At 44.5% G+C, this 13,292-nt stretch overlaps 1 protein-coding gene across 1 annotated transcript in view; it reads left to right on the top strand.

The window, feature by feature from the left end:
- Positions 1–998: 998 nt before the first annotated feature.
- Mmp24 (matrix metallopeptidase 24) overlaps positions 999–13,292 on the top strand; it is a 30,977-nt gene continuing 18,683 nt past the window's right edge. Inside the window, exons 1-3 of the mRNA XM_033767104.1 lie at positions 999–1,055; positions 5,335–5,483; positions 11,182–11,298. Coding sequence (XP_033622995.1) covers positions 999–1,055; positions 5,335–5,483; positions 11,182–11,298 — 323 coding nt within the window. The remainder of the gene's footprint in view (positions 1,056–5,334; positions 5,484–11,181; positions 11,299–13,292) is intronic.

The following is a 13,292-nucleotide window of genomic DNA, read 5'->3' as shown; positions in this document are numbered from 1 at the left end:
TTCACCTTATCAAGCAAGGAAGTCAAGCCACATTTGATTGAATTTCATCAAATATTTTGTTCAGCCTCGAAAAGCTACCAGGAATTATGCTTGGAGTTTTCATGTGTATTACTCATTAATCCTTCCCAAGATGAAATCCTCTTCTCAGTACCCAGACAGCGCCTCCCAACCAATTCTTCATTCATTCATTTATTCGTTCATAAACTCAGTGATATTTATTTTGCCAGACACTCTGCTAAATTCCTTGTAGCAGATACAAAAAAAAAAAAAAATTGTGACACAATCTCTGTTCCCCAGGAACTCAATCTAGTTGAGGGGGGCGGGGACAGACATAGCAATGAACAGGTACGATACATTGTGAAAGTTGGGTTTATAGCAGTGTGTACAAAGTGCTACAGGCACAGAGAGGGCTACCCACCAGGTCTGCCAGGGAGAGTTAAGATTTAACAAAGGAGGGGATATTTAAGCCAATCCTTGAAGGATGAATAGGAGGTTACAGCAGGAAAATTCTGGAAGTGACAGCAGGCAGGGATGTTTGGAGATCAGTATGACTGGAGTGTAGAACACTGGCTCCAACCTCAGAGCCTTCTGCCAGAGAAGTCAGAGGCCTGCCTGGGTCACAGTGCAAGTGAGTTTGAGAGAGAGAGGTTTGTGGAGAAAGTGGAATTGTCTGGCCCCAAACATATTCCCTGCCTTCCTGTGCTGTACTCTGCATGTGAGCACACATACATGAGCTCTCACACATACTCTGCCAGGACCCATCTCAATGCCCTATTCCTGTCTTAGACGCTGTCATTTGATCAGTCCCTTCCCCTCCCACCCTCCCCCCAGGAATCTGCCCCGTGCTCTGAGAATTATCTGTAGTGACCCGAAAAGTCCAGAGAAGGCACTGGTACGGTACTGTCCCTCACCCATCATGTGTCTGACCAGTCAAGCATTTGGTCCTGACCCAGACCTTTGCTTAATTCTTAGATCCTCCAGCCTGACTGCCTTTCATAATGGGTCCTGATTACTCTGAGGCGCTCTTTGCTCAGGTGTCCCGGAAGAGGAGGTGGGTAAACCACATCACCAGCCCCTTACTGACAAGAAGCTGATGTGGGTTTATGTCAAAGGTTCCCTAATCCTTATTTCCTATCATAAGCAGCAATGAACAAAGGAGGGGAGAGGTTTCTTCAATTCTAGGCTCACTTAAAGACAGGTGCTAACATATCCTCAGTCAACTAACCTGTGTGTCAGCACTGCCCAGAGTCCCTGAGGCATTTCTGAAATGTTTTATTCAACTTAATAAGATGTTTAGAAAACTAATAGAGCCCAGTAACAGGGAAGAATTGGATGCATTTTACCACACCTCTTTTTGGAATTGTTTGGAGAAAAATACAGATTAAATATGGAGGTTTTTGTTTTTGTTTGTTTTTTGAGACAGGGCCTTGCTATGTAGTTCAGGCTGGCCTCAAACTCATGGTGATCCTCCTGCTTCAGTTTCTGAGTGCTGGTATTACATTCATGGGCCACCTTGCCAGTTTATGTTTTTAAGTAAGACTTTTAAGGTGGAAACATAATTTGGTGGTTTGAAGGATGAAAAAAAATCTCTACTTCCAGGAATCACCATGTTATACATTTAAACTGCTGTATATTTGACTGAAAGGTTCCTGGCAGAAAGGCCAAGCGGGAAACCCACTGGGTTACCCAGTGTTCCTTTTACTTATACCTTAAAGCTTACATAATCTCCTTTCAGAAGGCATTTTCCTCAAGCTAAAGATTGGTTTTGGGAAAGTCTAGTGAAAGAGTCAAAAGTATGTAATCCAAGTCAGTTCACCCACTGACTACTGTTCTTCTGTGAGAGGTGACCATGTCCATCTCACCCAGAGGAAAATAGTCTAGCTCGTGATAGATGTTCTACCCTCATCAGACCCACAGTAACTGGCTCTTGGCCCAGGTAGAAAATGAGAAGGCAGAATAACTTGATTTCTAAAGGCAGAGAAGTTCTAAACCATATTTGCCACATGATTTTACAAAAGGTAACAGAAGCACCATTTGAAGGATCACAAGGGCTGAGATATAGCTCAGTGATAAAGAGCTTACCTGACATCTTCAAACCCCTAGGATCAATCCCCAGTACCAAAAGAAAAATAAAAACTAAAGGGATACAAGTGATTAGTAGGTATCAGATACTTTTATTCATTTCATCTTAACAACAAACTCATGAAGGAGGAATTATGTTTTCCAGCTAAGGACCCTGAAGCTCAGTTTGGCTAGGGCCACAAAGTTGGAATTGGTAGGGTCAGGGTCCCATCTCAGGACTGTGCCTTTCTCATTCTACTATCCTGTTTCTTCACTCCAAAGTTCAATCTGAAGTTTCCCTAAAGAAAGGGCATGTAGTATGACCTTCTGGCTATGAGGGGCAGAGAGAATACCCGGCTAGGACTTAGTGCCCTGAGGACATGACTTCACCCGGGGCTAGAAGTTGGGACACCCAGGTGAATGTCGGGGTCAGTTTCCCTGCCATTTCCACTTGTCCATGTTTTATTTGAGCTTTTTGGCTGGTTCTGGCTCATAGTCAAGTCACAAGTGATGCTCCATTCATTTTGTGAACAGGTGATAGATGATATGTCCTATCTCTCCACTTCCCTCCTTTCCCAGCTCTCTCTGATCATTAACCACCCCCCAAGTTCTAGCCATTTTAGATGCTGATCAGAATTTGCCGTGTTCTTCGACACTTCTGGGCAGTGGCACTTGCTGTGTCCTATAAGCCTTCAATGTCATCTTCACCACGAAGCTTTCCCTGAGCTCCCTTTTCTCCTCACCTTGTTCCTCGCCCTCTCTTTCCTCCCACAGAACTCTGTGCACACATGTTTTGCAGCACCATATTCTCATCCTGGGTTTACTTGTCGGTCTGAGTTCCTTATTCACCGATGGACCCTAGGAACCTTGCACCGGGCCTAGAATGTGGTAGTGCTCAGTCATGTTGGTTGTATGGACGTAATGAACAGCTACTATGTGTCCAGCACTGTTCTGGGCACTAGATATCCAAAGATAAATAAGGCATAGACCCTCCCTTGGGGAGCTTAATTAGAAACTGGAGGTGACCAATCTGTAATGGTTGAAGCCCAACTTTATAGGATCTCCATCATATCTCTAATAGGGGATTTGGGGAGCACAGAGGAGAGAGAAGATAACAGCCTGGGAAGTCTTCCAGAAGTAGTAATTTATGGGCTTGAGCTGAACATTAAAATACAAAAGATTTTACCAAACTAAGAATAGTAGGCAGAGAGAAAAGCATGGAAGAGGACCAATGTTTGGGGAACATGAAGAATCATTGATATTTTGTCTCATGATTCAGAATGAAAACATGTTGTATGTACCCAATGTGAGATAGGTAAAGTTGTCACTCTGTCATGGATGTTTTAAGACTTTATCAGTCTGACAATTTTGTTTTTAATCAGTCAGATGAATTTTATTGCAAGGCAGTAAAGATGGTATAGTCACTTTCTTATTTACAGTTTCTGGTCTGCCTCCTTCCAAAAATAGTTTAATTTGACTTATAATAAGAGACATCCACAAGAAGCCTGTTCATACAGAAACAAGAAACAAAAGCTGTAGACAGGGAAGGCAATAATACCATTTCCCAAGGTGCTTTTTCCTTCATTCGCTTACTTGGTGTCGAGGATATCAGATGTTCGGTGTTCAGGATGAGGGTGAACAGGGTATAGGGTTTTCTGGCTTTGAGCCTGGCATTAGGAGTGCTCTCGAAAATGCCTGTGGATTCACTGATCACACAGATACTTTCTCCATTTCCAAATATTGCCACAAACATTTCCTGGTGCTTTCTTTTCCCTGGATTTCTATCCCCTCATACTTTTGAGTGGCAGTAATCGTCTTTACTTTGTTACCCTTCAGACATGTTGCTTGTTTGAGTTTCTTCATTCAAACTTCTTTCAGATTCTCTTGCCTTGTTAAAGTTTTTCCTTTTTAAAACTTAGAAAACAGAAAAACACAAAATGAAGTCCTTCTGATGCTCCAACACAAGGACTAAAAAAAAAAAAACTTTCAGAGTCTGCAGAGGTAGCTCAGTGGCAGAGCATACGCTTCGCATGAGGGAGGCCCTAGGTTCCATCCCACATACATACAAGGATGTACATACATGCATACTACATACATGTTGGACTTTCAGACTTTCAGAAAAGTTTTCCAGATTAAGACAAAAAATTTGGGAATATCCTTTACCTGGATTCCCCAACTGTTAACATTTTGCTACTTCTGCTTTATCTAGCTATCTGTCTGTTTTCTCTCCCTAACTATATTTATGTATTTATTTCTGAACCCATTTAAGAATAAGTTGCAAACATAATGCACCCTCATTTAAGCCTACTTCACTGTATACTTCCTAAAAACAAGCAATTTACTTACATAACAGGTATTTCACTATGCATCTATTATTTACTTAAATTTAAGAATGTATTGTTTTGTTTATATTTATTATAATGGCTTGATTTTGAGGGAAAATGATTTAACAATAAAAATTGTCGCCGGGCACGGTGGCTCATGACTGTAATCCCAGCACTTGGGAGGCAGAGGTAGGAGGATTGCCAAGAGTTCGAGGCCAGCCTGAGCTACATAATGAGTTCAGGGCCAGCCTGAACTATAAAGTGAGATCCTGTCTCAAAAAACCAAAATAATTAATTAGAAAAACCAATACAGCCAGGTGTGGTGGCACATGCCTGTAATCCCAGCACGTGGGGGGCTGAGGCAGGAGGATCGCTGTGAGTTTGAGACCAGCCTGAGCTACATAGTGAGTTCCAGGTCAGTCTCAACTACATAGTGAGACCCTGTTTCAAACCCCCCCAACAAAAAAGAAAAACCAATACAAATTGTATACAATCTCCTACCAACAGACATTCTACGATGTGACGCTTTGTCAGACTCTCTGACTTTAGACACTATGAGTTTCTAGTGGACACATTTCCACAGACCGCTCTACTGCACAAATTAACTGTTCCTATGTTCTGGCACGTTGATCTTATATCAGTGGTAAACTGTGATTCAATAAATAAAGAGGCAGAATAGGGAAAGCCTTTGAATGAAAGTGTATCTTTATTCTGTAGCCAGTAGGGATCCGGTGAAAGGTTGACAGCAAGAGAGTGAGCCGATCATAACTGTGTTTTCTGGAGATTAATTGACAGTGCCTGCAGGATGGAGTGAAGGGGGAAGAAATCAGAGCATGAGTCCTTAAGCCATTTGGAAGAAATGATCCCTAGTCTGAAGGACAAATCTCTGCCCAGGTAGAATGGAGCCTTCTCCACCATAATGCATCCTTTTCTTTCCCATGTCTTTCAGAACTGGCTAAAGTCATATGGCTATCTGCTTCCCTATGATTCCCGGGCATCTGCGTTGCACTCAGGGAAGGCCTTACAGTCAGCAGTCTCCACTATGCAGCAGTTTTATGGGATCCCAGTCACCGGTGTGTTGGATCAGACAACGATCGAGTAAGATTTGCATGGGACATTGTGGCTTTGCAGTTTGGGTTCATATTTGTCACAGCCTTGTGTAAACACCATGCCCATTCTGCTTCCCTATCTTTTATTCCAACAATGCCAACCTGGGAGGAAACACCACAAAGTGCACTTTGCTGGAGTGTGCTCGGACGGGAGTCCCAGCTCTGTCCATTAACTTGCTATGTGACCATGGACAATTCACTTAACCCTTCTGGGCCTCAGTTTCCTTGTCAGCGCATTGAGTGGCTATGCCGTAAAAGGTATTTTAAATCTCTGGTTCCAATTTTCTGGTTTTTGGAGACACCTGCTGGAGTTTCCTGAGATGACCATGTCTCACTTGTTACAGAGAACTCTTAAAAGATATTAGGTCGGCAACTTTTGTTCCACTTTTCCCATTTACCGAACACCTGCTGAGTGCCTGCATGCTCCAGGCACGGTGCTTGCCCTGGCGTCCTGACCTTTGGAAGCTCACATTGTTTAGGAAATACACAGTCACCTGACCACACCAGCCTAAAACACAGAAGCAAACAGTCTCAGGGAGCTACTTTGGAGGTTGCAGTGAACACATCAAGTCATGAAGTTGTCTGCAGTCACACAGAGAAAGCATAGAGAGGAGGATGAGGCTGGGCGTGGTGGCTCACGTCTGTAATCCCAGCACTCAGGAGGCTGAGGCAGGAGGATCACTGTGAGTTTGAGACCAGCCTGTGCTACACAGTGAGTTCCAGGTCAGTCTCAACTACATAGTGAGACCTGTCTCAAAAAAAACGAACAAACAAACAAAAAAACAACAACAAAAAAAAGGAGGATGAGAAGAGAGGTTTGGGGAATAGAGCCCCACAAACCTGGCCTAGAAAGAGAGGGGTGGAGGAAGCCCTAGGTGATGTGATTCCACGCAGTGAAAGGGATGTGGTCAGAAGGGTCAGCTGCTACAGAGTGATCCAATGGAATAGTGACTGAAAGCCATCTTGTGGGTTTAGTAACAAAGAGGTTGTCAACAACCTCAGTAGAGGGGCCAGAGATTTGTCTCAGTGGTTCTGCTACCTGCCTTGCAAGAGCAAGGGCCCAACTTTGATCCCCAGCACCAAAAAAAAAAAAAGGCCTCAGTACAGCCAGGCATTGGGGTGCACACCTGTAATCCCAACTCTCTCCTGAGGCTGAGGCAGGAAGATCACTGCCAGTTCAAGGCCAGCCTGGACTATATAGTGGTACCCTGTCTCAAAGAAACACCCTCCCCTCAAAAAACCTCAGTAGAACTGTGGAGATAAAGTTAGATTGCAGAGAGGAAAAGGGAGGTGAAGAATTGAGATGGCAAATGGAAAGAAAACTTTAGAAAATCCTGAGAGCAAAGGGAAGGAGAGGCGAGTGGTACTAAGAGAGGGATGAAGTTTTGATTGTTGGTTGTCTGTTTAAAATGGGAGAGTTGAGCGTGCTTCATTTTGTTTAGGAAATAGCAAGGGGCTGGGGTTGTAGTTCAGTGGCAGCTTACCAAGCATGCACAAAGCCCTAGGTTCAAACCCCAGCACCACAATTTTTTTTTTTTTTTTTGTACCGGGGATTGAACTAGGGTCCTTGCGTTTGCGAGGCAGGCCACCGAACCGCTGAGCTAAATCCCCAGGCCCCACAATTTTTTTAAAAAAAAAACAGGTCTCACTGCATAGCTCGGAGTGCCCTGGAACTCACTATGTAGCCCAGGCTGGTCTCGAACTCGCAGTGATCCTCCTGTTTCAGCCTCAGAGTGCTGAGATTATAGGAGTGCGCCACTACAACCGGCTCACGATGTTTTAAAAAGAAAGAAAAGAAATACATTGGACCCTTGACTTACAAACTCAATTTGTCCTCAAGGGCTAGTTGTAACTCATACTGCTCAATTGAAACCTGAGGCTCCTCTACACAGCCTTCAAATTCTCTCTCCTGTATACAGGCAGATCTCAGCGTCCTTGGAGAGACACTGGCCTAGAATTTCTCAACCCCACACAGGAAAGGATGTTGTAATGTTCCTTCCAGAACACTTTAAGGGTTAAGTCTGTATCTGAGACCATCTGGAAGTACAAGCAGCTGGCATTTGGGTCGTAACTCAAGACTTTGTTCTTCAGTTAAAATTAAAATGCCACTCGTGACCCTTCCTGTGTCAGGCCTGCCGTAACTTGAGGGTTCACTGTAGTTATGAAAGCTACTCAAGCTGTTTAAGAAGTGCCCTTCACTCCCAAAGGTATGGAAAAATCTGGAGTGGGCTTCTGAAGGCAGAGGAGAGGGATGGGAGCCTGAGCTCAGGTGGGAGCCAATGGCAGGACTGGGCGCAGATGCAGAGGAATTGCCCAAGGCAGAACAGGAAATGCACCCAAGTGTGAATTAAGGACCACTTCAGTCACTCCAGGACAGAATTATCTCTGGGTCTCAGCACATTCATTTACAGAGGAGAGTACTGGAATTTATGTTTTCCATATTTGGTTTCCATTAGTCTAAGTTTCTAAGCTTTTAAAACTTGGTGAGTCTGGGTTTTACGATGGTATGAATCAGTCCAAACATTTCGTTTCCTAGGATTTTCTGATTGTGCAATTCGGAGAGAGTACACTTGGTGCCATGAGCGGGTCTGCTGCCCCATGGCCTCCCGAGCAAGCAGAAGGGAGCCCGTTGCCCTTCTATGGGAGGTTACTGGGAGGCCATGGCGCAGGCCTCTTGGCAGCGCACCCTGAGCCAGGAGCACTGGTGTGAGGCACCACCTGGCCCTGGCTTTTACTCCATTCCAGACACCCCAGGCCTGCTGGACAAAATTCAGAGAGTGGCAGGTGGATGGGGAGAGGCGGAGGCAGAGGGAAGGATCTGAGGGAGCAGGCTGGCATTTCCCGCGTGCAGTTCTGCCCGCACCTCTGTGTAAGGAGGTGGGGGAGCGGGGTTTTGGAAACGCAGGGAGGAGGGAGCTGCTCACACTTCGTCCAAGACCTGAGCGGGGCTGGTATTTGGGGTAGAATTCAGAGACCTGAGTTCCTGCTCTAACTCTGTGACCTAAGGCCAGTGCTGCCTTTCTCTGGGCCTGCCCCTGCCTTAACGGTCCTTCCAGATCAAACTTAGCAGCAGCAGAGTTAAGTCTTGCTTGCCTTCCCAGGGACTTTTAGTGAAAGAAAGCTAGATTTGCAATTTCAAGTACTGTTTTTTAATATCTACCTTGGGATATGTGATGCATTTATTCACTCACTCATCCATTCGGTCAATAGCACAGTTCTCTAGCTTAACCTTGTGATAAGCCCTAAGAAAAAAATCAAAGCTCCAGCCTCCTTTTGTTAAATTGTATTGCTTAATAGTTCAGTTATTAATGCAGCTCAGTTCCAGGCCTGCCTTGTTGTCTTCTATGTATGTTTTGTAAATCTGACTTATATGTATATCTTTTCCTTCATCTGGAAAATGGGAATAAGTGGTGGTCACCTCACAGGGTTGTTTAAAGAATCAAACATTCTAAAAGAATATGAACACTGTAAAAATGATGAATGTTTAGATCAAAGGCACTGCTGTCATTATGTCTTTTATTATTGGTTTGTGATTATGGGTCACTCTCTAGGCAACATGGAGCATGCGAAGATGAGCAAGACTTGGCTGATTCTTCCAAGGGGCTTTTAATATTTGATTAAAATAGCCTTGATCTTCTTTTCTCCATAATGCCTATGGCAACTGCTTTTAACAGCTGCACATGAGGTCAGACTGTTTTCCCTTTCAGCCATACCTAGCTATAGTTTCATGGGCTGGTTATTAAACCAGCATAGAAACATAAAATGCAGAATGGCCTGGGCCCCAGTCAGTCATGATCTTTTAAATCTCCTACACTGGCACCTTTTTCTCAAAACCTAATGATGTTGCCAGCTTACTATTGCCTGATGTAACTTTACCTGCTAACAGTTACCAGGATTCACTTACTTGCATGCACTGGGCAAGCTCCTAGGGACACAAGAATGAGTATGGGGCCGGGGATTTAGCTCAGTGGTTCCGCTGCCTGCCTTGCAAGCGCAAGGACCCAAGTTCAATCCCCGGTACCAAAAAAAAAAAAAAAGAATGAGTATGAGCACGGTTCCTGTCCTCAAAGAAGTCACCATTTTTTAGAAGCAACAGATTAGTAGACTTAAAATCAAAGTACAATGTAGTAAGTGCTGCAAATGATTATGTTGCAAGTCTATTATTGTTTAGCCATTTCTTGAATACATAGTGAAAGGGAACCTTCTGAAAGTCCATGATATTGCATCCTGCTGTTGGAGAATTCTGATTCATTTATTCATTCAGTCAGTCAGTAAATCATTATTGAACCCCTTCTGTGTCAGACACTGTGCCAGTCCTAGGGAAACAGGCGATGCTACTATCTTCATGGATCTCAATCTGGTGAGAGAAAAAAAGAATGAAGAGATCTCTAATTTCAGGGAATGATAAATGCTATGAATAAAAATTAACCAAGACAAGCAGATAATGGGGGATAGGAGGTCTACTTTAGATAGGATGGATGGGGAAGTCCTCAGGGCAGAAACCTTCATAATAGAAGGGAACAAATCACAGGGAGAGGAAGTAAATAAAAGGAACAGCAAATACAAAAGGCCAGGCAGGGGTGCATGCCTACAGTCCTAGAGGAGGATGAGGCAGAACAGGAGGATCCCAAATTCGAGGCCAACCTAGGCTACACAGTGATTCAAGGCCAGCCTGAACTACATAGCAAGACCCTGTCTCAAAAAACAAAAGACAGAGTAAGAAGAGGCTTAGCACATTCAAAGAATGTGGGAAGCCCACTGTGGATGGTGCATAGTATTTAGAAGGGTGACAAGCTTTGGATAGGTAAGCAAGGCCTAGGTCACGCAGGCTCTGAAGACCTAGTGAGGAGGTTGGTATTCTATTCTAGGTGTTTTGAGAAGTCACCAGGGAGTGTTGTGGCCTAACAGTACTCACAGAGCATTTTCACTTATACTCCTCTCAGATTCTCAGCAACTCGAGAGCAGCAAGAACCCTCATTCTCCTGTTGGAGATGAGGAAACTGAGGTTCATGTTGATTCTGTCACTTATATAGGGTCCTAGATTAGTGGTGGAGCTTAAACTTAACAAGCCAGGTTCTCTCTCTCTCTCTCTCTCTCTCTCACTCTCTTTCTCTCTCTCTGTCTCTCTCTCTCTCCCAGGGATCAAATTTAGGACCTTGCATTTGCAAGGCAAGTACAGTGCCACTGAGCTAAATCTCTGCCCCGCCCTCTGAGACAGAGTCTCACTATGTGGTTCACACTGGCCTTGAATTCACTATGTAGGGAGGGCAGGGAATGAAGCTCAGTGGCGCCACACCTGCCTGGCAAATGCAAGGTCCTAAATTCAATTCCAGGTACTGGAAATTTAAAAAAGAATTCACTATATAGCCCAGGCTGGCCTGGAACTCACAATGACCCTCCTGCCTCAGCCTCCTGGTGCTGGGATCACAGGTGTGTACCGCCACGCCCAGCTGATTCCTGTCTCTTATTCAACAGTGTTTCTTCATATTTTATTGCAAGTGAATGAATTAATGAGTCAGTCAATCAAGTTCTCATTGGAAGCCATCAAAGCCAGGACCCCAGACTCTGCGTTGAAAATGCATACTGTCATTCAGACTTGGACTGGGTACTACATGATGCCTTCCTAGAGTGTTCGGGGGCCACAATATGTGAATTTGTGTGTTTGTGTGTGTCCTCTCTCTGCTCAGGTGGATGAAGAAACCCCGATGTGGTGTCCCTGACCACCCCCACTTGAGCCGAAGGCGGAGAAACAAGCGCTATGCCCTGACTGGACAGAAATGGAGGCAAAAGCATATCACCTACAGGTGCTCTGACTCCCTTTCTTCCTCCCTGGCTTTGGCCCCGTGCTCACTGTTTTTCTTCCCGACTTTCAGAGGCTCACACAGGAGGAGGGTCTGGTGGTCAGGATGAGGGTGAGTGTCAGGACCCGGTGCTGACAGTCTGTGACTGCGTCTTCCTCATGGCTCCCACGGGACAGTGAGTCCAGCACCACTGTTATCTGGTCCTTTGAGGGCTTTTAGTTGTGTTCTACTTAGGAGCTTACGGTTTTGTTACAAAAAACGGAGTCTAAGATTGTTCAGTAACTTTCAGCAGTGGTAAAGACCCACGACAGAACTCACTCTCCTAGTCAGTGCTTGCCAAACTCCACTGCCTCTGATCTGGATCCACTCCTCACCAAAACCAGCCTGACAGACCTCACCCAAGATTTCCAACAGAATCCTAGTTTATTTGGCCTTTCTATCTTTCTCTCCTTTTTTTTTTTTCTTCTTCTAGTACTAGGGATTAACCCAGGGGTACTCTACCACTAACCTACATCCCCAGTCCTTTTTATTTTTTGAGACAGTGTCTTCCTAAAATTGCCCAGATTGAACTCAAACATGTGATCCTCCTGCCTCAGCCTCCCTCAGTGCCGGAATTATAAGCGTGCACCACCATACCCGGCCAAGTTATTTCTTAAGTATAAAGAACAGGGACCTGAATTATAACAATTTTATTCCTTGACTGTCTGGGGGGAATCAAGGCAGAGTGACATTAGTCTCCAAGTCTGACCAGCAGTCTGAGAGAGGGACAATGAGACCTGTTAAAGCAGACTCAGACACCAGAATTCAAGTGGGGCCAGGAAAGGGCCTGGCACAGGGCAAGCTTATGTGGGCTGTGGTTGGCCCTTCTCAAGGCTCTGATTCCTTCTCGGGTGGAGCCCTGTGTGCAGGGGCAAGACCCACGCTGGAGGTTTTTGGATTTAAACAAAGGGCTGTCTACTGACAAGCTACAGAGATCAGAACAAGATTTATTTCCAGAAATCTAACGAGAAGAAAATTTAAAAGGAATCTGGGTTAGAAACTGCCCAGACTCTGGGTCTCCTGAAGCAACAGAGTAGATTAAGAAAAAGAACTGAGTTCTCAGCTAACTTTGACCTTAACATCCATTACCCAACTTCTCTGGGGCTCTGCTTCCTTGATTATGGAATGAATATAAGAATGTGTGTCCCAGGTATCCATGGGGCAGAGCACCCACAGGTACTGATCTCCTTTGGTGGAGAACCGTGCAATATGGATATGATAACCTTCAAGAAAACCCATGGCGGATTAAATCCGATACTGCCCCATGCCAGCTTCTAAGTAGACAATCAATAGCTGGTACCAACAGTCTTGTAAGGACTTTTCATGTCAGCTCATCTCTGCTGTTTGAATAATTTTTTTAAATTAGGGATTGAATCCAATACTTCTGCACTGACCTATATCCCCAGCCTTCTTTAATTTTTATTTTGAGGCAGGTTTCACTAAGTTGCCCAAGTGAGACTCGAATTTGTAATCATCTTGCTTCAGTCTCAAGCCTCAGGCCTTGGTGCCCCACACCATGACTAGCCCGTGACAGTCCTCTCCCGTGGAAAGAGCCCTCACTCATTCCAAAGATCCAGGGATGCTCAATGGGGAGGAACTGACATTCCAAGGCCTAAACCAAGTGCTGGGACTATAGGCATGAGCCACCACACCCAGATATTTTTTTCAGTGCTAGGAGTCAAACACATTCTAGGCAAGCACTCTATTGGGAGAAAAATTTTAAATGTAGAAAATGCTATCTATCAGTGCATTTTTTTCTATACATTGGAGTTGAATCCTTTATTCAGCACAAATTTTTGTCAGATAAAATAAAAATACTGATTAAAACGAAGCCATTTCTGATTGAGGTAAGAATGGAATCCAGAGGTCTACCTACTCTACCCCTTCCGTCACTGCTGGGGAAGCTCGGCAGAATTCTAATTCTTTGATTTTTTTTTTTTTTTTTTTTTTTTTTTTTT

The sequence above is a fragment of the Fukomys damarensis genome, unplaced genomic scaffold (assembly GCF_012274545.1).
Source record: "Fukomys damarensis isolate Sample0158 unplaced genomic scaffold, DMR_v1.0_HiC HiC_scaffold_22, whole genome shotgun sequence".
NCBI lineage: Eukaryota > Metazoa > Chordata > Mammalia > Rodentia > Bathyergidae > Fukomys > Fukomys damarensis.
Note: the sequence above shows the minus strand (reverse complement) of the source record. Positions and strands in the feature narration are given on the sequence as shown.